Genomic DNA, 23761 nt, shown 5'->3' with positions numbered 1-23761 from the left:
AAGTAGCTACTAAAATAAAAACTTTAAGTTTTAAAACAAGGAAATTGGAAAAACAAATTCAAGAAATCCAAAAGAAAGTATAAAATAAAAAAGAACAACTGGGGCAAATAGAAAATAAATGGCAAGATGATATATTTACACCTAGTCATATAGATAACCATACTATATAAATGGTCTAAACATCAGTTAAAAGGCAGAGATTTCCAGAACAAATTTAAAACACTAGACCCAATAGCATGCTCCCTGGAAGAAACACACTTTAAAGACACACATACACACACACAAACAAAAACAAAGATTGAAAAAAAAAAATAAAGAAGACTTCCCTGGTCTTAAGACTTTCTTAACCAGTTGTTAAGAATCTGCGTGCCAATGCAGGGGATATGGGTTCTATCCCTGGTCCTGGAGGATTCCACCTACCGTGAAGCAACTAAGCCCCATGCACCACAACAAGAGAAACCATGGCAATGAGAAACCCACACACCACAACTAGAGAGTAATCCACAACAATAAAGACCCAGCTCAGCCAAAAATAAATAAATAAAATTTAAAATAGTAAAGAGACTATGACAAACAATTTTTCCACAACTAGGAAAAATTCCACAACTTGGATGAAATAAGTAAGTTCCACAACTTGGATGAAATAGAAAAGTTCTATAAAAACCACAAATCAAAGCTAACTAGCTAATTAGAAAAAAATGTTCTGAAGAGCTCTATATTATTAAAGAAATGGAATTTGAAGTTATGAATATTTCCACCTCAGGTCCATGACTATGTGCTAAGTCCCATGAATCCTTTTAGAGACTCCCTGAAAGCATAGTGGTAGTCTTGGGAACCCTCATCACAGATGAAAAACACATGGAAGAATGTTTGCTATCATCAGTCATCATGGAAATGTAAATTAAATTCACAGTGAGATACACACCTATCAGAACAGCAAAATTAAAAAGACTAACCAGGCCTGATGTTGGTAACAACTGCTGGTAAGAATGTAACTTCAACTTGGTGGTTTCTTAAGAAGCTGATATATAGCTCCCAGGTGATCCAATAATTTTACTCCTCGATATTTACCAGTGAGAGATAAAACTATGTGTCCACAGAGAGAGTTGCAAACAAATGGTCACAGGAGCATTACCTGCAGCAGCCAAAACTGCAGATCATTGGTTCTCAAAAAAATAGCTGAGCGACAGCACATTTTCACTGACATCAAAGTTTAATAAAATTCTGGTGGCATTTCAGTGGGTTTGGCGGCCTTGAGATGGACTTTTCAACCTAATGCTATCAACCAACAGTGATAACAGCACATACAAAGTAACGGCATTTTAAAATTCATTACATGAATGTTGAATCCCAGTACTTACGGCCCCTTTGCAGTAGAGCCGTAGCTGTCCTTCAGGAGTTCGGACAATTATAGACATCCTCTTTCTGTTACTAAAACAATATCGAAAGTATTGTTAGTTTCTGTTTTCCTCAGTATGTGGAGCTACCACCCAAGCAAAAACTCAGTCAAAAGAATTCTAATTGTCAGAATCCTCAGCTGCCTATGGCTAAAAAGGCTGGCACGTTTATTACCACCCTCCTCTTCTTCCTTCTTTACTGACTTCCTTTAACTGAAATTCTGATTATAAATCTCCACCTTCTTCCACTACTATTCTTTTCTTCCATGGGAATTTACTGACACAAGTATATACAATAGATCATATTAGGATATATTAGATTAATATGTACTATTATAATATAGTGCATGATGCATATATAATGTAACATCTTTATGTATCATTATACATACACATGTATTATACAACATGTATATTACTTAAAATACATAAATTTTATATACATGTAATGCGCTTAATATAATGATGAGAGAAGGGGAAAGCAGGCCTGGTCCTGTATGATTTTCAGTCCTCACACCATCTTCATCAACTAGACCTTTCTGGCCCCATTTTCCTGCACAAGATGTTAAATTGCTGGCTCAGTAGATGCCAGAATCTTTTGAATGTATAGTTCTGTCTCAAAGCCCTCCGGATTTTGTGTGTGTGCGTGTGTGTTATAGCTATCATAGAACCTAAACTCACTGCTTTTGTTCCTGATTTAGGAGCCCAAATCGGCTTGAAGATCTCCTCTCACCTCTGTCCTCCACACAGCCACAGTAAACTGGCCGAGACAGTCCTTCCTCCTCACCAGGTCATTCGCCCACTCTTAACTCTCCTTCCAGTTCAGTCACCAGCCCAAACCCCACCTCCTCGCACAGGCTCCCAGGACCCTCAGAGGTAAACTTCCACCTCCCGGGGCACCACAGTCTCCATCAAGTCATACTGTTCAATATTCTTTATTGCCCTCAACATGAATGGAGCAAAGGCCGCACGAACAGGCGGTCATCAAGGCCACCTTACTCCTCGAACAGTTCTAGAAAAATATTTTTTTCTACGACTCCTCGAATGTTCTAGAAAAATATTTTTAGCTTTATAGACTGCAATGCACACCACGGAGATGAAAATACATTTTTTAAAAATTCTTTAGCTTTTCTTTGAATTTGAGCAAACTCCAGGAGATAGTGAAGGACAGGGAAACCTGGTGTGCTGCAGTCCATGGGGTCATAAGTTGGACACGACTTAACAACTAAACAGCAACTTTTCTTTTACCTCCAGAGGCACAGATTGGTTGACAATACCAAGGACTTTGAAACCAGTAGACCTGGATTTCAACCCTGATTCTGCCACATATTTGCTTAGAGACATTGGGAAGGTCATTTAGAGACATTGGGAAGACCCAACTACAGGTCTTCCAAGTGGTATAGCCATCATGGGCCTCAGAGGACAGTTCTGAACATGTCCTACAGACCAGATGGGCTCGCAGTCATTACTTCCTCCATGTTTTCAAGCTCTTTCAAAAAAATAACTTTATTTTCCCTCAGTAATAAGACTGATCAAGAAAAAGATGTTCAAGATTGGAAGAGAAGTAAGAGGTTCATAGAAATGATGGCCAAAATGAGAGGAGGAGGATCTCCTTAGGGGAGAAGAAAATCTTGGTAAAATTGAAACGCTTTAGCCTCAGAGAAGAGTGTTTCAATTAAAATAATTATCATAATGAGGCCTAGAGAAGCAAGAACTGAACTGAGATGCAAGGGTGTGTAGAAGCTAACTAGAATTTCAGGATTCTGTTTTTAGGTTTTCATTTACAGCCAAATCTCAGTTGAATAGTCAAAGAAGAGCCCTGGAAAATGCACACACAGAACAAAAAGGTAGCTTACCTAGAAAATTCCAGTACATTAAGTATTTCAAATGTGAGTTCTTCTCCCATCTACAGGAAAATAAGACAACATATTCTTACCTTAGGAAAAAAGTATTTGTCTCACAAAGTAACTCACACTCCCAATCATGAACAAGTTTCACCCTCCAAATACATATCTTTTTCAAAATAAAGCCTTCCTGCAAGTCTGATGAGATGACGGTGCCCTCCTCTGGTAAGAATATTGTTTGCAACCTGGACAATATTAACAAAAGTGCTTCCTATTGCGACAGATTAAGACTGAAACACCTCTCCAATCTAAAATCAGCATGATTAGAAAAATTGTACATGTGTGTCTCTGGATGAGCAGGTGCATGTAAACTGCTAGAAAGTATATCAAGTATTACTCACAGCTTCTATGGTGACAGAGTTCGGCATCCTTGCGGTGAAAACAAAGCCAAGTTTCTTGGCTCCTTTCACTAAAGCTGCTTCATCTGTCAATAAAAGGCCTGAATTAATGGAGATTGAGCAAGTGTATTAACACTATACTTAATTTAATACAGATTTCTCCAGCAGTAAAATATCATGTCATTCTTTAGAACTTGGGGTTTTCTACCCAGATGTGTTTATCAGTGCTTCTAGGTAAGCAGAGAGTGTTGACAGAAAAAGAAATCTGGTTAAGTGGGGTCAGTGGGGCTAATCCACCAGCCTGGAATTAAAACACTCTCCTCCCGCTCGCTGAGATCCTCTCTGTTCTCCACAACACTAGTAGCACTTCCATAAAATGTGCATGGCCTCACCCGGCCCCGTGCCTGGGTACTGACGGTAACCTGCTTCTAGGCCCCTGCTCTAAGACCACCCCCTGCCAGCCTTCTGGGCACTTTGGGGGTGTGTGGGGTATGTGGACAGTGAGAGCCCCAGAGCTTCAGAGTGGCTCATAGCTGTATACGAATGCCCCAAACTGGTAGGAATTTCAGGCAAGGAGAAAGGCAGGCACGACTGGGGATCTGTGATGGCCTCCCTTCCTCTGTGGGCTCATCACCTGCCAGGTGTTCACAGGCACACGGCACCTACCTGGAGAGGAGGCCTGGTAGCTTATGTTGTTTCCCTCTCTCTCTGGAAAAACAGTGTGGCACACACACAACAGAGTAAGAAATTCCTTTATATACTCTTTCGTGGGCTGTAAGAAAGGGACACAGCTGATGACTAGCTTCCAACCTGCCCCTTGAACTCAAAAGTCCCATATAATCTGCATATATATATATATATACACCAAGTAAGATTTCGCTTCAGATCCATTCAGAGTAAGGCACTGGCTAGAAACCATACCACACATTCAGAATGTGTTTGTGGAGTGGAGGCTGAGTCAGGGGCAGAGGTGGGGGCTGGGGCGACCACAGGGAACAGGAAGACCCTGCTCTCCAGGGATGTTTGTTCTCCGTGGGGACGCAGGTGTTCGCAAAGCTGGAGGAAACAAGAAGGAGGTGTGATAGGGAAGTCAGGGGCATATTTCAGGGAGGTGATGCAGAGTACACCATGCGAAATGCTGGGCTGGATGAAGCACAAGCTGGAATCAAGATTGCCAGAAGAAATATCAATAATAGATATGCAGATGATACCACCCTTAGGGCAGAAAGCAAAGAAGAACTAAAGAACTCCTGGATGAAAGTGAAAGAAGAAAGTGAAAAGCTGGCTTAAAACTCAACATTCAGAAAACTAAGATCATGGCATCCGGTCCCTTCACTTCATGGCAAATAGATGGGAAAACAATGGAAACAGTGAGAGACTTTATTCTTGGCGGGGGGCTGGGGGGGGGGGCTCCAAAATCACTGCACATGGTGACTGCAGCCATAAAATTAAAAGACACTTGCTCTGGGAAGAAAAGCTATGACCAACCTAGACAGCATATTAAAAAGCAGAGACATTACTTTGCCAAGTTTGTCCATATAGTCAAAGGTATGGTTTTTCCAGTAGTCATGTATGGATGTGACAGTTGGACTATAAAGAAAGCTGAGCACCAAAATATTGATGCTTTTGAACTGTGGTGTTGGAGAAGACTCTTGAGAGTCTCTTGGACTGCAAGGAGATCAAACCAGTCAATCCTAAAGGAAATTAGTCCTGAATATTCACCAGAAGGACTGATGCTGAAGCTGACACTCCAAAACTTTGGCCACCAGATGCAAAGAACTAACTCATTGGAAAGGACCCTGATGCTGGAAAAGATTGAAGGCAGCAGGAGAAGGGGAAGAGAGAGGATGAGATGGTTGGATGGCATCACCAACTCAATGGACATGAGTTTGAGTAAGTTCTGGGAGTTGGTGACGGTCAGGGAAGCCTGGCGTGCTGCTGTCCATGGGGTTGCAAAGAGTCGGACACAACTGAATGACTGAACTGAACTGAAATGACAAGGGAAAAAAAACATATTTAGATGCTTAAATTAAGACCTAAATGGAAAGGTTAATTGTGGGTCTGTGTTCAAGTGTGTGGTGGCACACACCAAAAGTTGTAGCACTTTCCCAGGACCCAAAATCAGGACACAGATTCATCGTTTGTGGAGCTTCAAGATAAATGTGGCTCCAACATCTTGAGTGTAGGGATCAGAGACACAGAATGAGGTTGGAGACAGAGAGGACCAAAGTAGTAAGTCAGGATTCTATCTTAAATGTGGTGCCAGTCTTCGGAAGGGTCTTAAGCAAAGGAAGAACATGTACAGGTTCTACATTTTAAAGATCACTTTTATTTATTTTAATTTTTGGCTGCTCCCCAAGGCATTTGGGATCTTAATTCCCTGACCAGGGATTGAACCCATGCTCCCTGTGTTGGAAGGCAGAGTCTTAACCACTAGTTTACTGGGGAAGTCCCAAAGATCACTTTTATTTTTAGAAGATCAAGATTTCCCATCAGCTAGATCAATATCTTAAAATAGATAAGTGAAGATATTGATTGCATGCTATAGAACCAAAGAGTTTAAAAGCAGATAGAGATAGGATTTCAGATTGCTACATAGTAGAATATTCCTATATAATGTCTGAATTCATTCACACTCAAGTCAAGGCATATCTCATACTTTTCATGTTAAATCCCTTGCTTACTATATTAATACCAAAAACTTCTCAAGACTCTCTCTCTTTTCCTTTTAGGAAAATGCATGTATGTTTGAAAGTTATATAACAAAACCCTGTCAACACAGAGGGAAAACAGCAGACTTACATGATCATTCTCAAAGTTCTGCAACAATGCTGGGTCATTGAATTCATAGGAGTCTGAGATGGAACAAGGAGACTGACTGAAGAAGAACAAATAACATTCATTTTAACTAAAAGTTCCTGGTAGTACCAGTCAGCAATCACACAGACCTAAGTGAAATATAGCCCCATATTCTGTTTTCACTAAATCACACTTACAACTAGTAAATATTCAGTGTTCTGTCAAATTATTATTCCCTGGTGGCTCGATGGTAAAAGAAACAGCCTGCTAATGCAGGAGATTCAGGAGACACGGGTAGATCCTTGGGTTGGGAAGATTCCCTGGAGAAGGGAATGGAAACCCACTCCAGTAATTCTTGCCTGGAAGACTCCCACGGACAGAGGAAACTGGCGGGGCTACGGTCCATGGGGTCACACAGAGTTGGACATGACTGAACACACAGGGCCACCCACCATGTCAAATTATACAACTTCCCAGACCTCAAGCTGCATTAGAAAATGCTTAAACTTGTGTTGAAAATGGTATAGGTATATAGATTCTGAGGCAGAGGAAATTGCCACCAACATAGTAAACTGAAGAATAGATTCTGGGTTCTTCTAAACATGGGAAAGATCTATACCAGGGAGCTTCCTGAGAACTGCCACTGGGGGTCTGAACAATGCGGGCTGTGTGATTGTATGTCAGTGCTCCAGTATGATAAAATGTCCAGGGAAAAGGAACACCGGCAAAGGAGAGAATGTTATCTAGTCACCTTAAGTCTTTTGCACCATCACTTTTGCTTGACAGATCTCTAAGAGAAAGTGAGGGAGGAAATATGATGATTACAGGTTATAAATATAAAACTCTTTAGGAATTCTAATCATGTTTAAAAGTAGACATAAACTATATTTTAGAAAATAAAGACACTGCAAGTTTTCATTTAAGGTATGTTAAGTTGCAGTCTCATTCAGATATAGCTATAGTACTAGAAGTTCAGATAAGCTTTAGAGTAAACGAAGTCTACTTAATTTTGTTAAGAAAAAAAAAATGGGAACTTCCAACAGAGTATGGCAATAAAAACACTTACCCATACATTATACCAGCAACACTGCACTTCTTAAATGTCATAATATTGCAAGTGAGGGTTCCTGTCTTATCAGAGAATAAGTATTCCACCTACACAAAGAAGAAATACATTTTAAATTTAACTAAATGAAGAAAAACTTAACATGATAAATGACATAATTTAAAATGCATTTTAGAGAGCAAAGATGGCATTCTTTCTCTTTAAACCCTCAAATTATGTGAATTTTTAGAAAACAAGGATTTCAATCTATAAGAATTCTATCTTTAATATCTACTTCTTTCAGAAGCCATAGTCTTCTCTTTGTTCTACACTGGAGATGAAATTCTACGGTAATATTCAAAGTAAACTTCAAGCCATCAAACCTAAGAAATTCAGAAGTCCAAGTTCATTTTCCTGACATAAGAAATCTCATGAAAAGTACCTAGAAAACATTAAGTAGTTAGATTGGTATTGATATATCAATATATATGTATACCTCAGATGAAAAAGAAAAACAGACTCAAAGTCATTTTAATCATGATCATGAATATAATGATCGTTTTAAAGACAAATGGAAATTTTGTAGGTGATCATTTCTGTCCAATGAACACTGCAAAGCAATGTGGATTTAAAGTTTCAAGATCTTTGCATTATTTGGATAGACAAGATGGATGCTAACTATTTGTTATGTAAAGTCACCAAAAATGATAATAAAAGGCAGAAATTTTCACGTATGCTTTCAGAAACATTTGTTTTTATTTTTAGAAACAACTTATTTCTGTATATTGGTTTTTTATCATGCAACTTTCCTGGGTTCTTTTTTTATTATTGCTTACAGGTTTTTGGTGCAGACTTTAGGGTTTTTCTATACATAACATGTCACATGTCAAAAGAGACAGCTTTAATTCTTCCTTTCTGATTTGGATGCCTTTATTTTTCTTACCTAACTGCCATGGCTAGGATTTACAATACTAAGTTGAATAAAAGTAGCATTTTTTTAATGCTACCCTAACAAGCGGAGGCATCCTTGTTTTATTTTTTTATCTTAGAGGAAAAACTTTTCATTTTTCACTGAGTATAATTTTAACTGTGAGCTTGTTGTACACACCCTTTATTATGTTGAAATATGTTCCCTCTGTAGTCACTTTATTGAGATGTTTATGAAACATGGATATTGAATTTTGTCAAATGCTTTTTCTACATCTATTGCATATATTTCTTATCCTTCATTTTGTTTAAAGGGTGTATCACATTGGTTGATTTGTGCATATTGAGCCAGTCTTGTATTCCTAGAATAAATAATCACGATGTATGATCCTTTATTAATGTTGAATTTGATCTGCTAATATTTTATTGAGGATTTTTGCATCTGAGTTTATAAGGGATATTGACCTGTAATTTTCTTTTCTTGTGGTGCCTGTGCATCCATGCATGCTCAGTTGTGTCCAACTCTTCGCAACCCCATGGATTTTTGTAGCCCACCAGGCTCTTCTGTCCATGGGATTTCCCAGGCAAGAATACTGGAGTAGCTTGCTATTTCCTTCTCCAGTGGAATCTTTGTCTATGCTGGTAAATGATGAAACCAGGATTCACACTCAGGATGTTTAACTTCAAAATTCTGCCTTTTACCATAATTTATATGTGACCTCTAATTAATTGAAAGATAGAAAATCATAGTCTGGTAAATACATATATAGAGACAGAACATAAAGTAGATAGAAAAAAGTAACAACTCCAGGTCTTTCTTCCTTCAAGTTCTGTACAGCTGTGAGAGTTGTTGCTGCTTTTTTTTCAGCCTTATTATATTAATAGTATAATTGACAAATAATCTTGGGAGTTTTTAAAACTGAATTTAAACTTATAAAGATGCCATTGTCATTTAAAAGGCAACCAACAACTGTCTGTTGGTAACTAGGCGTCATTCCCGCCTTTCTATTGTAAGGCAGGAATAGAGGCCGGAGGCTACTATGTTTCTCTGGTCTGCAGATTAGATTCCACCATTGAGAGGCATTTTCAGTGAAGATCCAGAAGCTCTTCTGCTTCCCTTCTGGCAGCTGTGGGCAGATGGATTTGGCCGGTGGGAAATTTCACAACAGCCTGTGGATGCTCCCCTATGAGTCACCTGCCTTAAAGAGGCAGAAACCCAGCCATCCCCCAGATTCCAGGGTCCCTGTGGCTCCCTGGAAGCTACCTGAAGCCCTGGGAGCCCCCAGTAGCTTTTCCCACCTGTCCCACAGCTCTTTCATTCTTCTACCTCCCTCCCAGCTCTTTCACTCTCTCATAAGCACATAATAACCTATATCAGATGTGTTCTACTTGTAACCCATTATGCAATATTATTAATAATTGGAACAAATTATATTTCTAAAGCTTCACAAGGGTGTCACATTATCTATGTGCATGCTCAGTCACTTCAGTCATGTCCGACTCTCTGCGACCTCATGGACTATAGCCTGCCAGGCTCCTCTATCCATGGGATTTCCCAGGCAAGAATACTGGAGTGGGTTGCCATGCCCTCCTGCAGGGGATCTTCCCAACCCAGAGATTGAACCTGGATCTCTTACATTGCAGGCAGATTCTTTACCATTGAGCCACTGGGGAAGCTCCATATTACCTCTAGCCCACGGCTAAATCTGGCCATTCAGCTCTGCACACGCTCTCCCTAGACCCACCTCCTGTGGCACTCCTGTCACACTGCCCAGCCCTGGAGGGGTCCTCACCTGCCCAAGCTCTTCATTAAGATTGGATGTTCTGGCCATGGCATAGACATTACTTCCCTTAAAATGCATATCTTCATCCTGCAGGAAACAAACAAAATAGCCAAGCCACACAGACAGAACTAGGCTCAAAACGTCCATACGGCCACTAATCTGATGTGCTTGACATTTATAAAGAATTCACAGTAGAGAGTCCAGGATACTTGGGTTGGGACGCATACATGCTAGTTTTTCACATGGGTTGGCAGAGTCAATTCAGGAGAAGCAAAGCCATGTAGAAACAAAGGTCAAGGTGATTTGGAAGATGCGGTTTTCAATCCTGGCTGTGCCTCAGGCATGCTGTGTGGCCTTAAGCGTGTCTCAATTCCTACGTCTATCAGATAGGGTAGTAACAGGGACCTCCCTCCTGGCACTACTCAGAGCTACTGCAAAGATCAGATGAGAACATGTTTGAGGGCACTTTGTCTAATTTTGTGGTTGCTAAAATAATACTCCTTTTCAAATGATGGTAGTTCATCAACATATTGGGAGGATCCTGTTAAGGTGACATCCAGAAAGAATTTTATTTCAGAGAAGAAACCAACACAACATTGTAAAGCAATTGTCCTCCAGTTAAAAAAAATAATAACAATACAGATCAGCAAATGCAAACTGCTATGAATTACTGTGTGCCATATGCCTGAAACTAACACAATATTGTAAATCAACTGTACTCCAATAAAAAAAGAACAATATGAAGACAAAAAAAAAAACTTAAAGTGACAACCCTACACACAGATTTGAAAATCTGTTCAGTCACAACTGACAAAGTATTAACTTCCATCAATACATGGTTCTAACCTAAGAAATATTTTTCTTAACTTGAGGGAATGCTGAAATGCCATTGTTTCTGTCATTCTTGCTAAGCTCTGTAAATCTATTGTAAGTCTATTGGACTCTCCTTTGTGAGTATCTTAAGTTTTAATGGTTGACTGTTTTTCTACACTTGCTACTAAGCCTCTATCTCTTAAATATTTCTGATCATCTGGAAAATAGATATATAGGGAAAATGTTGTGTCCTCAAGAGTGAGTCAAAGGCGTCCAGGCACTGCTGAGTCAGCCTTGGCTTTTGGCCTGTCAGCTGCACTGGCCCCACCACAAGGACTCAGTCACACTGATTCTTAAACCCAAAGCCATAACCCAAGAGAGAACTGTCTTAATTTCCTGAATTTACTACTCACCCAGTTTATAAACAGGGCCTGGATGTATTTCACAATTTCCAGAGTGACCAGCAGACTAATGGGGATGAGATTGTGGTACAAGATGATGAATACCAAAAGGTCAAACCCAAAGCTGTGATAGTCATAATCTGTGGAAGAAAAATCAGAGGAACCACGTTGCAGCTTCAGGCAATATTTTTATTCATCTGTGTTCTCATTATTACTTTTTTAAATTGTGGAATTTTTCTCCATGGAAATTATTATTAAGAGTATAATTAAGTGGACACAGATATAAAATAGTTTTTAAAATATTAGCTAAGTACCAATCAACCATGTAATAGGGTGCATTAGAAGCATGGGGATACAAATTCTAATAAGACTTAGATCCTGTCCTCGGAGAACTTCAGATAGCTTGAGAAAGTGGGATGAGTCAGGAAAGATAGCGGGACGAACTCTGTGAGGTGTGTAGCAAAAAAAACACAAAGCCGGAGGCACAGAAATGGGTCTTGGATAAGGTGGTAAGCAAAGCATTGAAGAAAGAAAGTTGCTAAACACAGCAGATGAGGAGGGGGTGATGAGGCGGACTTTTTAAACTGTATATAACAGTAGGTTTGAGGGCTTTGCTGGTAGCTAAGTGGTAAAAGACCTGCCTGCCAATACAAGAGACCCAGGTTTGATCCCTGGGGCAGGAAGATTCCCCTGGAGAAGTAAATGACAACCCTTTCCAGTATTCTTGCTGGGGAATCCCATGGACAGAGGAGCCTGGTGGGCTACAGTCCATGGAGTTGCAAAGAGTCAGACATGACTTAGGGACTAAAGTAACAATAACTGTAGATTTGAAGCTAAAGAGATAATTATTATAATGATTTTTTAAAACCCAGGGAAAGAAGTAAAAGATATTTTACTTAAAAAATATCTAGAAATTGTTCAGAGGATCTATATGCACTGCCTTATATATGTCTTCCTGACAACTTGCATCTCAGACTTACATATTAAATTTATATAGTTGAATTATGGGAGGAAGAAGTTCTAACTAAATACAAAAGAAGTTGTAAAAATGCTGGAGGTTGGTGCTTAAGAAGGAAATGTTCTATTTCTAAAACTCATTAACCTTCAGTTTCTGAAAACAAACAAGTAAAGCAAAAGCGCCAGCCCCCAGTTAGAACGAGAGCCTTCCCTTTTACATGAAAACCTGGGAAGTAACTTACAAAAGCGGCGTCTTCCTCCCATGCTCTGACACTTACCTTTCTTCCCGATGTACCAGGGCTCTGCTCGGTACCTGTCTCTCCAGAATATGGCTCCCACACAGCTCACCAAGGACATGACCAAGAGCAGCAGGAACAACACCAGTATCTGCACGTTGGTCACCTTCTCCACCTTGGATCTCTTGAGGGGTGACTTGACCGCATTCTGCATGATAGCAGGCAACCACACGCCAAAAAGGACCACAAACAAGCAAGACAAGTGAATTACAGTTTGATGGTGAAGGAGGCTAAAAACTGCAATGGTCAAAAAGTACAACATCTTTTGCCAAATCACAGATGGACTGAAAGTGTGCCCATGGCTTTCCACCTTGCTTCTTGGAGCATCACTCTCTAGTTCACAGGAAACAGATCCACATAGCAGATCTATCATCTCAAAGTCCAAAGTCCTAGGGTTCCTAAAAACACAAAATGTTGTGATTTGGGGCAATGCTATTTGTCACCATAGATTATTTACCTGCATGAATTTAGTTTCAAATCCAGTGTAAACAACTATGCCCAGGATCCACTCAGTATTTTTAAGCTGTGTACCTCTCAGCAAGACCTGGTCAGGCCCAATTGAAATAGGGCTAAAACAATAAAAATAGTATTAGTAAATTACCACAGAACTTTTTATTTTCACAATGTAAAACAAACCTAGACTTTCACCATATATATATATATATTTCCTTTGTCAAGTTTAACTTTCTGGAAAAATAGCAATAAAAACAAATGTGTCTTCAAAGAAAGTATCTATTTCTAAAACAGCACAGGAAAAAATTGCTTTGTTATCCATTTCTCACCATTCCAAATATAGGTAGGTTAAAAATTTTAGAGAGTAAACAATCTTTATACTTAGAGTGACTATAAAAGTTATTGTCAGGGAAGATTAAGTGGACAAAAAAATGTTTGAGAAGGAAAAAAATGATACCTTTTACTATTTAGGTACAAGGTTCCCACAAAACTGTTGAAATGAAAATTAGGCCCTTCACATTTTATTTTTCCAGATAGGCTTGACAATTGCTTTTCTGTTTTCATGGCAGCTGTTTCTGACAAAGCCTACAAAATAAAATCAAAGGAAAAAATGAAAACAGAATTTTCAAGACAAAGTTCAATGTCTCTTGTTGTTCTGTCGCTCAATTATGTCCGACTCTTTGCGACCCCATGGACTGTAGCCCGCCAGGCTCCTCTGTCCATAGGATTTCCCAGGCAAGAATACTGGAGAGGGTTGCCATAATGGCTAATAAAAGAATATTATGAAACTCAGTGTCTGAAAGTCACTGTAAGTGACTTTGGTAAGTCAGTGTACTTACCAAACAAAAAAAAATTTATATCAAACGCTAACATAAACTTTGCTAGAAGGCTTTGCCATACCAACATTTTGCAAATAATTCTAATGAGGTCAAAAGAGGTATGAAAGTTAAGTTTCCATTGCCTTGAAGTGAAATTATAATTATCACAATCAAACACCATGTAGTATTTGATAGATTTATGCCTGCAACTGATGATGTTCAACGGTGGATCACACTCTGACTAGCAAGGATCTAGAACAATGATTCCAAACTTCTGTGTGCATCAGACTCACCTGCAGTCATGTTAAAGTACAGATTACAGGGCTGTGCCCCCAGAGTTTTTTTATTCAGTGGGTCTGGGGTAAGGCACCAAAACTTGCACTTCTAACAACTCTAACAGGATGGTGACGCTGCTGGTCCAAGGATCACACTTTGAGAATCACTCATCGAGAAAATGCCTCATTCCAATGAGATGATCTCAGCCTTCCAGAGAGAAAAGGCAGATCACCTCCAAGAGAATTCAGAATCAAATTGTCATTAGTCTAACAATAGGAAATACTTAAAGACAGAGGATTTTATTTTTAAGTACTTAATTAAGAGACCTTTAAATCTAGAATGTTACAACTTTCTAATTTCAAATAAATGAAAGTTTAGCACAAATATTCTCAGGCATGCACACAAAGTCTTAAAAGTTTTGACACTCAGGGACCTACATTGAAACAGTTTGGGATGAACTTCGGTTCAACAGGAGATACCTTAAATAAAGTCTGAAAGCAAGTTACCAACTTGAAGAAGACATTTGCAACACATACAACTGATATACCTATTCTTATGTGCTGAAAGTGCATGAAGAGATTCTATAAATCAGAAAGAGAATGAATGAATGAAAAGTGTAATGAAAGTGTTAGTCATTCAGTCGTGTTCAACTCTGTGACCCCATGGACTGTAGCCCACCAGGTTCCTCTGTCTATGGAATTCTCCAGGCAAGAATACTGGAGTGGGTAGCCATTCCCTTCTCCAGGGGATCTTTCCCAACCAGGGGCTGAGTCAGGTCTCCTGCACTGCAGCAGATTCTTCACTGTATGAGCCCCTAGGGAAGCCCCCAACAAGAACAAATACATCTCTGTTCATTTTTTTCTCGTCTACTTTCTTTGTTGTTTAAATTGGGTAGTTTCTATTGTGCTGTCTTTCAATTCACAGATTCTTTTCCCCAGCCCTTACATTCTGCTGTTGAGCCCAACCCCTGAGCTTTTTTCATTTGGTTGGTTGGTTGCTTTGGGGGTTGATTTGTGTGTGTCTGTGGGGGGAGAGGGGCTAGTTATTGTATTTTTAAGTTTTTAAATTTCCAAATTTCCTTGCTGAGACTGTTTCTTTGCTGAGACTTTTGTTTCAAGCATTTTTGTCATTGCTCATGAAAGCCTTTTTCCTAATGTCCCCTGAAGTGTCTCTGTCAGATAATGCTTACATTTTTTGTTATTTTGGTGTTAGCATCATGGGTTGTCATTTTTCATTGAGTTTGAGGTCCTTCTGGTTTGGGGTATGGTGAATAAATTTTGATTGAAACCGGACAGCTTGCCTATTACATGTATTATGTTATGAGATACTAGATATCATTTAAACCTTAGCTGGCTTCCTCTGGCACCTCTCTGACAGGGAATGAAAGTTCTGTCTCATTACTGCATGATGGAGGATCAGCATACAAGTTGCAAACTTGACCTCTTTTAATGGCCAATTTGGGGGGCTGGTCAGTTATAGCTGGGCAAGGGTGAGAGCCCTGATCTCCCTGTAGACCTTCAACAACACCTCCCTGGCGTGAATGGGTTGCAATGCCTTGTTACTACTGTCCACATGGTCTCCTGATCCTAAAGGAAATGAACCCTGAATATTCATTGGAAGGAATATCTTTCCTATCTCCTGGAGTTTGCTCAAATTCATGTCTATTGAGTTGGTGATGCTATCTAACCACCTCATCCTCTGCCACTCCCTTCTCCTTTTGCCTTCAATATTTCCCAGCATCAGGGTCTTTTCCAATGAGTTGGCTCTTTGCATCAGGTGGCCAAAGTATTGAAGCTTCAGCATCAGTCCTTCCAATGAATATCCAGGGTTCATTTCCTTTAGGATTGACTGGTTTGATCTCCTTGCTGTCCAAGGGACTCTCAACAGTCTTCTCCAACGCCATAGTTCAAAAGCATCAATTCTTCAGTGCTCAACCTTCATTATAATCCAACTGTCACATCCATGTGCGACTACTGGGAAAACCACAGCTTTGACTATGTGGACCCTGAGATAAATGAGGCCAAAGAAAGAACAGGGAACTCGCCATCACACTGTTCACAGGGTCGCAAGTCCTGCTATCTGGCTTCTTCTCTCAGTTTTTCAGAGTCTTGTTTGTTTTTTATATAAAAGCCAAAGTCTTTAGTTGTACTTAGCAGGAAAAAATAGGTAAAACAATGTTTACTCCATCTTCGCAGAAACAGAAGTCTGTAATTGAATTTTTAAAAAATCAGGTAGGTACCAAACTATTACTATGATTAGCACTGAGGACAAAGGTGGGATTCGGAAAGTGCCAGAGGTAAAATAAACTCATTTTCTCAATTACTTTTACAAAGATGATAGATTTAACAAATTCTAAACCTGTTTTCTATTTTCAAATCAAATTAAAGTTTGCAGTAAAGGTAGCAACAGACATGCAAATAATCAAATATAAAATCGGGTACTTCCTTACTTAAGCAAACTAACAGAGCAAAGATCAATGTCCTTTTCTCCATTAATGAAAAGATAATTGAACACTGCCTCTGCCCACTCATAATCACATGCTAATCTAAAGTTCAGATGGTAGTTTTAAAAGCAATGGTATATAAGATCACCCAGTGTTCATTTATATCCCCTTTTAATCTGGTTATGGACAACTTCCCTGGTGGCTTAGCCAGTAAAGAATCTGCCTGCAATGCAGGAGACCTGGGTTCAGTCCCTCGGTTGGGAAAATCCCCTGGAGAAGGGAACTGCTTACCCACTCCAGTATTCTTGCCTGGAGAATTCCATGGACAGAGGACCCTAGTGGGCTACAGTCCACAGGATGTCAAATATTTGGACATGACTGAGCGAGTAACACACTTTGATCTACTTATATTTAGTCAGGACAGTTTTATCATCAAATCATCAGCAGAAATATCAAACTCAAAACAAAATGCATAAAGGTGTGTCATCCTTTATGACCTGAATTTTATACACTACAATTTTTCTTGCAGTAGTGAGTGACACATTCATGTAGTTGTTGCTTATTCTTTTGAAAGTACCTTCTAAATATCTCATGAGGATAAATTACATCTATTTAAATAAATTATATCTATGTAAATAAATTACATTTATTAGTGGTGAGACCATTTTCATCATGAAAAAAAAGTAAATTTGGTACATGACAAAACTTGACACTGTGGACTCAAGTATAAAGTTAGGAATTAGAAAGACATCTCAGGACTTCCCTGGTGGTCCAGTGTCTGAGACTCTGGGCTCCCAATGCAGGGGGCCCGGGTTCTATCCCTGGTTAGGTAACTAGATCCCATGTGCCACAACTAAGAGTTCAGGTGCCGCAACTTGGACCAGGCGCAGCCAAATAAGTAAATAAAGGTATCTTTACCTGCCGTATTTTTAGATTTGTCTCTCCATCCAGATTAGATGTTGCAACAAAACACATTGCCTGAGGTTCACTAAAGAAAATAAAATGAGTAATATTGAATCAATATCTCTCCAACAAATTAATTTCCCAATAACTGTAACCATGAAATATGATCTACATCAGTAAGGATTCTTCAGAACTAAAAGGACCACAACAACTACCTTGCCAGTGGATTTCAGCAGTGTGATCCTACAAGCCCAAGAGTCCTAATCACTGGGCCATCAGGGAATTCCCTAAAGTTGGTTTCTGTGTAGAAAGGAATTTCACTTTTTGCTGTGTGGGTAACCAGTTCCAAAACATTACTATTTAACAGCCCATCCTGTTACCACTGGCTTCCCTGGTGGCTCAGATGGTAAATAATCTGCCTGCAACGCGAGAGACCTGGGTTCAATCCCTGAGTTGGGAAGATCCCCTGGAGAAGGGAATGACAACCCACTCCAGTACTACTGCCTGAAGAATTCCATGGACAGAGGAGCCTGGCAGCCTACAGTCCATGGGGTCACAAAAGAGTCAGACACGACTGAGCAAATAACTCTAACTCTAACTCCTGTTACCGCTGAAGCAGAGTGCCACCACTGTCACACATCAAAGCTCCAACATGTACAGATGTGTTTCTGGATTCTCTATTACCTCCCATGATCCTAGTTTTTCTGTTCCTGTGCTAATATTAACCCATCTAAACTGCTACAAATTGAAAACCATCTCTTTAAATGAAGTCAGACAGCTACCCTCAAATAATTCTTTTCTAAATTTATTTTTAATTGGAGGAGAATTGCTTTACAATGTTGTATTGATTTCTGCCATACATCAACATGCATCAGCCACGGGCATACACACGTCCCCTCCCTCTTGAAGCTGCCTCCCACCACCCCATCTCACCCCCTTTAGGTTGTCACAGAGCACCAAGCTGAGCTCCCTGTGTTACACAGCAACTTCCCATTACCTATCTATTTTACACATGCGCGCTATTGCTTCAGCCATGTCTGACTCTTTGTAACCCTATGGACTGTAGCCTGCCAGGTTCCTCTATCTATGGCATTCTCCAGGCAAGAACAGTGGAGTGGGTTGCCATTTCCTTCTCTAAGGGATCTTCCTGACGCAGGGAACAAACCCATATCTCTTACGTCTCCTGCATTGGCAGGTGGGTTCTTTACTGCTAACGCCACCTGGGAAGCCCCATGGTAAAGTATATATTTCAATGCTCCTCTCTCAATTCATCCTACCCTCTTCTTCCCCTGCTTTGAGTTTGCTCTCTATGTCTGAGTCTTTATTCCTATTCACAAGTGCCTTGACTGTTCTCAGCCCTTTGCTCTTCCAAATACATTTCTATTAACATTGTCTTTGACTTTCTGTATCTTATGATGTCTTGACATCTTACAAATAGTGTTGGCTGGAGAGAGACTGCAACTCTCAAGGGCAATTGATCCTTAGAGACAGAGTAGGGCTCTACCAGGAGTGTGCCTTCACATGCAAACCAACCAATCCTGAGTCTATGCTCCCTAAACACCTACTTTATCTAACTTTCACACACTTGTGCCCTAAATCATCCCAGGGCCTGGTACTCGGCAACAGGAGACCTATAGCCCAGAGCCCAGCAGAATTAGCCAAGACTGTTGTTGCTGCTCAGTCACTAAGTCCAGTCCAACTTTTCATGACTCCATGGACTGCAGCAGGCCCAGCTTCCCTGTCCTTCACTATTTCCTGGAGTTTGCTCAAACTCAATGGCATTGAATATCATCATTCAATCACCTCCACAAGGTCAAATCCCACAGGTACAAATTAGATATTTATAATCAGCTCATTGATTCCCATTAAAATATGTTTGATATTTTGGTTGGAATGGCAGTAAGCTTTTAGATCAGTCTGGCGGGAATTGACATCTTTATAATATTGACTCTTCCTATCCAAGAACATGATATATTTCTCCATACACTTAAGTCCTCCATTAAGCATTTGCATATGTTTTGTCAGATCTGTTCTTAAGTACCCTATCATTTTTGTTTCTATTGTAAAATATGTCCTTTTATTACATGAGAATAAAACAAGATAATAAGTGTAAAATATTTTAGATTTGTTGAATGTCTATAGAAATTGTAGAAGAGATAGAATTAACCTAAGAATCAGAATAGAAGAAAATATGTCCAGGGAAATTAAAGATCATAGAAGTATAGAATAGCAATCATCAATCTATGACCCAAATGCTAAATCTGGCCCCTGCTTATTTTCATAAATAAAGTTTTACTGGGACACAATCATTCCATTTGTTTACATTTTGCCTTTGGTTGTTTCTGATAGTACAGAAAAAGACCTGAGTAACTACAACAGAGATTGCATGGCCCACAAAGCTGAAAATATTTACTATGTGTCCTTTTACAGAAAATGTTTGCAATCACTGGTGTCCAGTATAAAGGGATGGTGAAAGGAGTGAAAGAAGAAAAGGCTTTTGGTTTTTTTGTTTAATTTCTATTTCATAACAAAAGTTCCTTAAATGCCCACTAACATAACTAACCTGGAAGAAATCAGGACCATGTCTGCAGGAAGGAACTGCCCATTGGTAGCCTTCACAATGTCACCCACATTAACCTTTCAAACCAGGAGAGAAAACACAGAAGCATGAACTTTTAAAAGCACAATTAAAAGCAAAATCTGTCAAATATTCTCAAGAAAAAGTATAAGATGAAAATCCTGGGGCCATCCTAATAAATTCAGCTACATTAGAACAACCGAATCTCCTGATGGTTTCATTCCTCCATGATATCCTGTCTTGTACCCACAGCAACAGGTTGTGAACCGTTGACTTTAAGTCAACACCAAAGCTTTTGACAGTGTGGATCACAACAGACTGAAAAATTCTTAAAGAGATGGGAATACCAGACCACCTGACCTGCTTCCTGAGAAATCTGTATGCAGGTCAAGAAGCAACAGTTAGAATTGGACATGGAACAATAGACTGGTTCCAAATTGGGAAAGGAGTACATCAAGGTTGTACATAGTCACCCTGCTTATTTAACTTACAGGCAGAGTACATCATGCAAAATGCTGGGCTGGATGAAGCACAAGCTGGAATCAAGATTGCCGGGAGAAATATCAATAACCTCAGATATGCAGATGACACCACTTTTATGGAAGGAAGCGAAGAGGAACTAAAGAGCCTCTTGATGAAAGTGAAAGAGGAGAGTGAAAAAGCTGGCTTAAAACTCAACATTCAAAAAACGAAGATCATGACATCCAGTCCCATCACTTCATGGCAAATAGATGGGAAAACAATGGAAACAGTGAGAGACTATTTTGGGGGGGCTCCAAAATCACTGCAGATGGTGATTGCAGCCATGAAATTAAAAGATGCTTGTTCCTTGGAAGAAAAGCTATGACCAACCTAGACAGCATATTAAAAAGCAGAGATATTACTTTGCCAGCAAAGGTCCGTCTAGTCAAAGCTATGGTTTTTCCAGTAGTCATGTATGGATGTGAGAGTTGGACCATAAAGAAGGCTGAGCACCAAAGAATTGATGCATTTGAACTGTGGTGTTGAAGAAGACTCCTAACAGTCTCTTGGACAGCAAGGAGATCCAACCAGTTCATCCTAAAAGCAATCAGTCCTGAATATTCATTTGGAAGGACAGATGCTGAAAATGAAACTCCAATACTTTTGCCACCTGATGCGAAGAACTGACTCACTCATTGGAAAAGACCCTAATGCTGGGAAAGATTGAAGACACGAGGAGGTGACAACAGAAGATGAGATGGTTGGATGGCATCACCGACTTGATGAACATGAGTTTGAGCAAGCTCTAGGAGTTGGTGACGGACAGGAGGCCTGGTGTGCTGCAGTCAACGGGGTCACAAAGAGTAGGACAAGACTGGGTGACTGAACTGAACTGACCTGACTTTAAATGTTCCATGCAGTGACATGGGGGTAACACCCAGGCACAGTGGAGGTGTGTAGACCTCTAGCCAGGCCAACTTAAGTTCAGATCCATTTCACTCCTTCTTGGCCACATAACTTTGAGCAAGAGGCTCGTTTTCTTCGATTCTATACTTCCTCATAAACAACAGCAACAAATGGACAATATGATGGTTTCAAAAGACATGCTTCACAGATAAAAATCTGTTAGCTTTAAATATGGTAGGTGCTTATGACTAAGTTAAGCATTAAAATACATTCTTACCTCTTTCCACAGAATCATTTGCCATGCATTCTGTCTTAACACTGAAGAAGAAACAGCTATGTATTCAGTGTAATAAAGATAACTTTTCCCAAAAACTACAGGCATTTCTTTATATTCTCTTTGTTAATTTAACTTTTGTATAAACTGAAAGAGTAATATGCACTTTAGCAAAAAGAGCAATATATATAACATAACACGATAGGATAATGATATATTATAATATAATATAAATAGACAGGCAGATAGAGGCTGTATTAAGTCACTTCCAATCCCAAGAGAAAACAGTTTGCTGTTATATGCTAAAATACTGGCTGTAGCCTGAAGAGCAACATTTTTCCAATCAAATACAGAGATAGCACATATCAAAACCAGGACTGAGAGAATATGTAACACCCAGATCTTTTTTACAGGCATAAGAATTGTTAAAAAACAAAAAAGAATTGTTCATATCCTGAATACTCTACCCTTCCCCACCTTTTATCTTTCCTTTTATTCTAGTTAACGTATTTACATGATTCTAACATATGGAAATTGAGTTTCCTTCTGGTTTTTGCTATTTATTTCTATATTTCTTTAAATACCAAAATGTTATAAAACATATTACAAGTATCTACTTGAAGAATTTGGATATTTTCTTAGAGTGAAATAGGGTAAAAGCTAAATCTAATATCTTACCTATTGCGTTCTTTGAGTTAACTAATTTGTCTGCCATATGTCGTTTCTGTTACAGGAAAAAAAAAAAAAAAAAACCATGCTATCAAAAGTTTGAAATGAATCATTCAAATCACAATACAAGACACAGTGGGCTTAAAAAGAATCAAGGTAGTAAACCTAACTATAAAGCAGGTTTTTGGCTATAACTGATTTCACTTTCCTTTCTCCTTTACATGACTTCCTAAACTGAGGTGTGCCCTAGGGGAGGCCGACGACCAACGTGGTCAAGTGTGGGACATCTAGAACCAGCTTGCCCTGGTTGACGTCCCAACTCTGCCCCTGACTGTGACAGCCTCATCAGGTCATTGACTTGTCTGTGCCTCAGTTTAAATGAATTCACACATACACACACACACACACACACACACACACAGATATATTGACACATAGCACAGTGCCTGCTGCATAGTAAAGTGCTTACTTGAAATGTTAGCATTTCATGTGATGTTTGTAATGACTATTTGGCGAAACACATAATTGGCTATGTTGAATATTGCCCCAATATAACCAAAAGCTTTTAAGTTTGAAAAATTCTTTCACACTATCAACCAATTGAAAGGTCTAACAGATTTAACTGATGACATAACAAGCTGGTAGGAGCGAGGCAGAAACACATGGATGACCACCACTAGTTATTTTAGAAACGAGCATTAGGACTGTAGGTGAGGAGGGGGAGACAACTCTAGAGAGACCCCAGCTGCAGCAAAAGAAAACACTGTTAGCTATCTGTCTTCTTTTATTTTTCTACTGAAATCTGCAGGTGCCTGTAAAATCACTCCTCTGCCAAGGTTATAGGAAAAACGAAGTAAGATGACAAAGTTGTGTGCACATCCTTCTCTGCCATCTAGGGTTCTCTCCTCTGACTGGATTATGTCCCCAAAGATACTATCATAGTTCTCAGAATAGATATGAAGTCCTGCTGGTCTGTCAAATACACATACAATTAAAAACGTGAAACCTCAAAACTTTAATTCACTCTTCATATCAACTACAGATTTAAAGAACTATACAGTTCCAACCAGTAGCCTGAAAAAAAAAAAAAGAGCAAGAAATACACATTCTTACATTCAAAGCAGTGGTTTTGAGAGCATTTACTAACAGTAAACTTACATAATCTTCTACAATCTCTTTAATGCCTGAAATTACAAGAATAACTAGCAGAGGCACCAGAGTTGTATATTTTCCCGTCGGAGATACATCTGGAATTTGCTGCAAAATAGAGTTACACTATTAATTTCTTAAGTCCTTATTATATTTTGCATATATTGAA

At 39.4% G+C, this 23761-nt stretch overlaps 1 protein-coding gene across 1 annotated transcript in view; it reads right to left on the bottom strand.

The window, feature by feature from the left end:
* LOC133049331 (phospholipid-transporting ATPase IB-like) overlaps nt 1-23761 on the bottom strand; it is a 115299-nt gene that overhangs the window by 73672 nt on the left and 17866 nt on the right. Inside the window, exons 4-19 of the mRNA XM_061133324.1 lie at nt 23602-23700; nt 22453-22498; nt 21778-21818; nt 20118-20191; nt 17570-17639; nt 13572-13699; nt 13119-13230; nt 12644-12809; nt 11421-11548; nt 10204-10281; nt 7505-7593; nt 6442-6517; nt 4306-4411; nt 3643-3725; nt 3254-3303; nt 1362-1431 (exon numbers count right to left, since the gene is read on the bottom strand). Coding sequence (XP_060989307.1) covers nt 1362-1431; nt 3254-3303; nt 3643-3725; nt 4306-4411; nt 6442-6517; nt 7505-7593; nt 10204-10281; nt 11421-11548; nt 12644-12809; nt 13119-13230; nt 13572-13699; nt 17570-17639; nt 20118-20191; nt 21778-21818; nt 22453-22498; nt 23602-23700 — 1416 coding nt within the window. The remainder of the gene's footprint in view (nt 1-1361; nt 1432-3253; nt 3304-3642; nt 3726-4305; nt 4412-6441; nt 6518-7504; nt 7594-10203; nt 10282-11420; nt 11549-12643; nt 12810-13118; nt 13231-13571; nt 13700-17569; nt 17640-20117; nt 20192-21777; nt 21819-22452; nt 22499-23601; nt 23701-23761) is intronic.

The sequence above is a fragment of the Dama dama genome, chromosome 30, assembly GCF_033118175.1.
Source record: "Dama dama isolate Ldn47 chromosome 30, ASM3311817v1, whole genome shotgun sequence".
NCBI lineage: Eukaryota > Metazoa > Chordata > Mammalia > Artiodactyla > Cervidae > Dama > Dama dama.
Note: the sequence above shows the minus strand (reverse complement) of the source record. Positions and strands in the feature narration are given on the sequence as shown.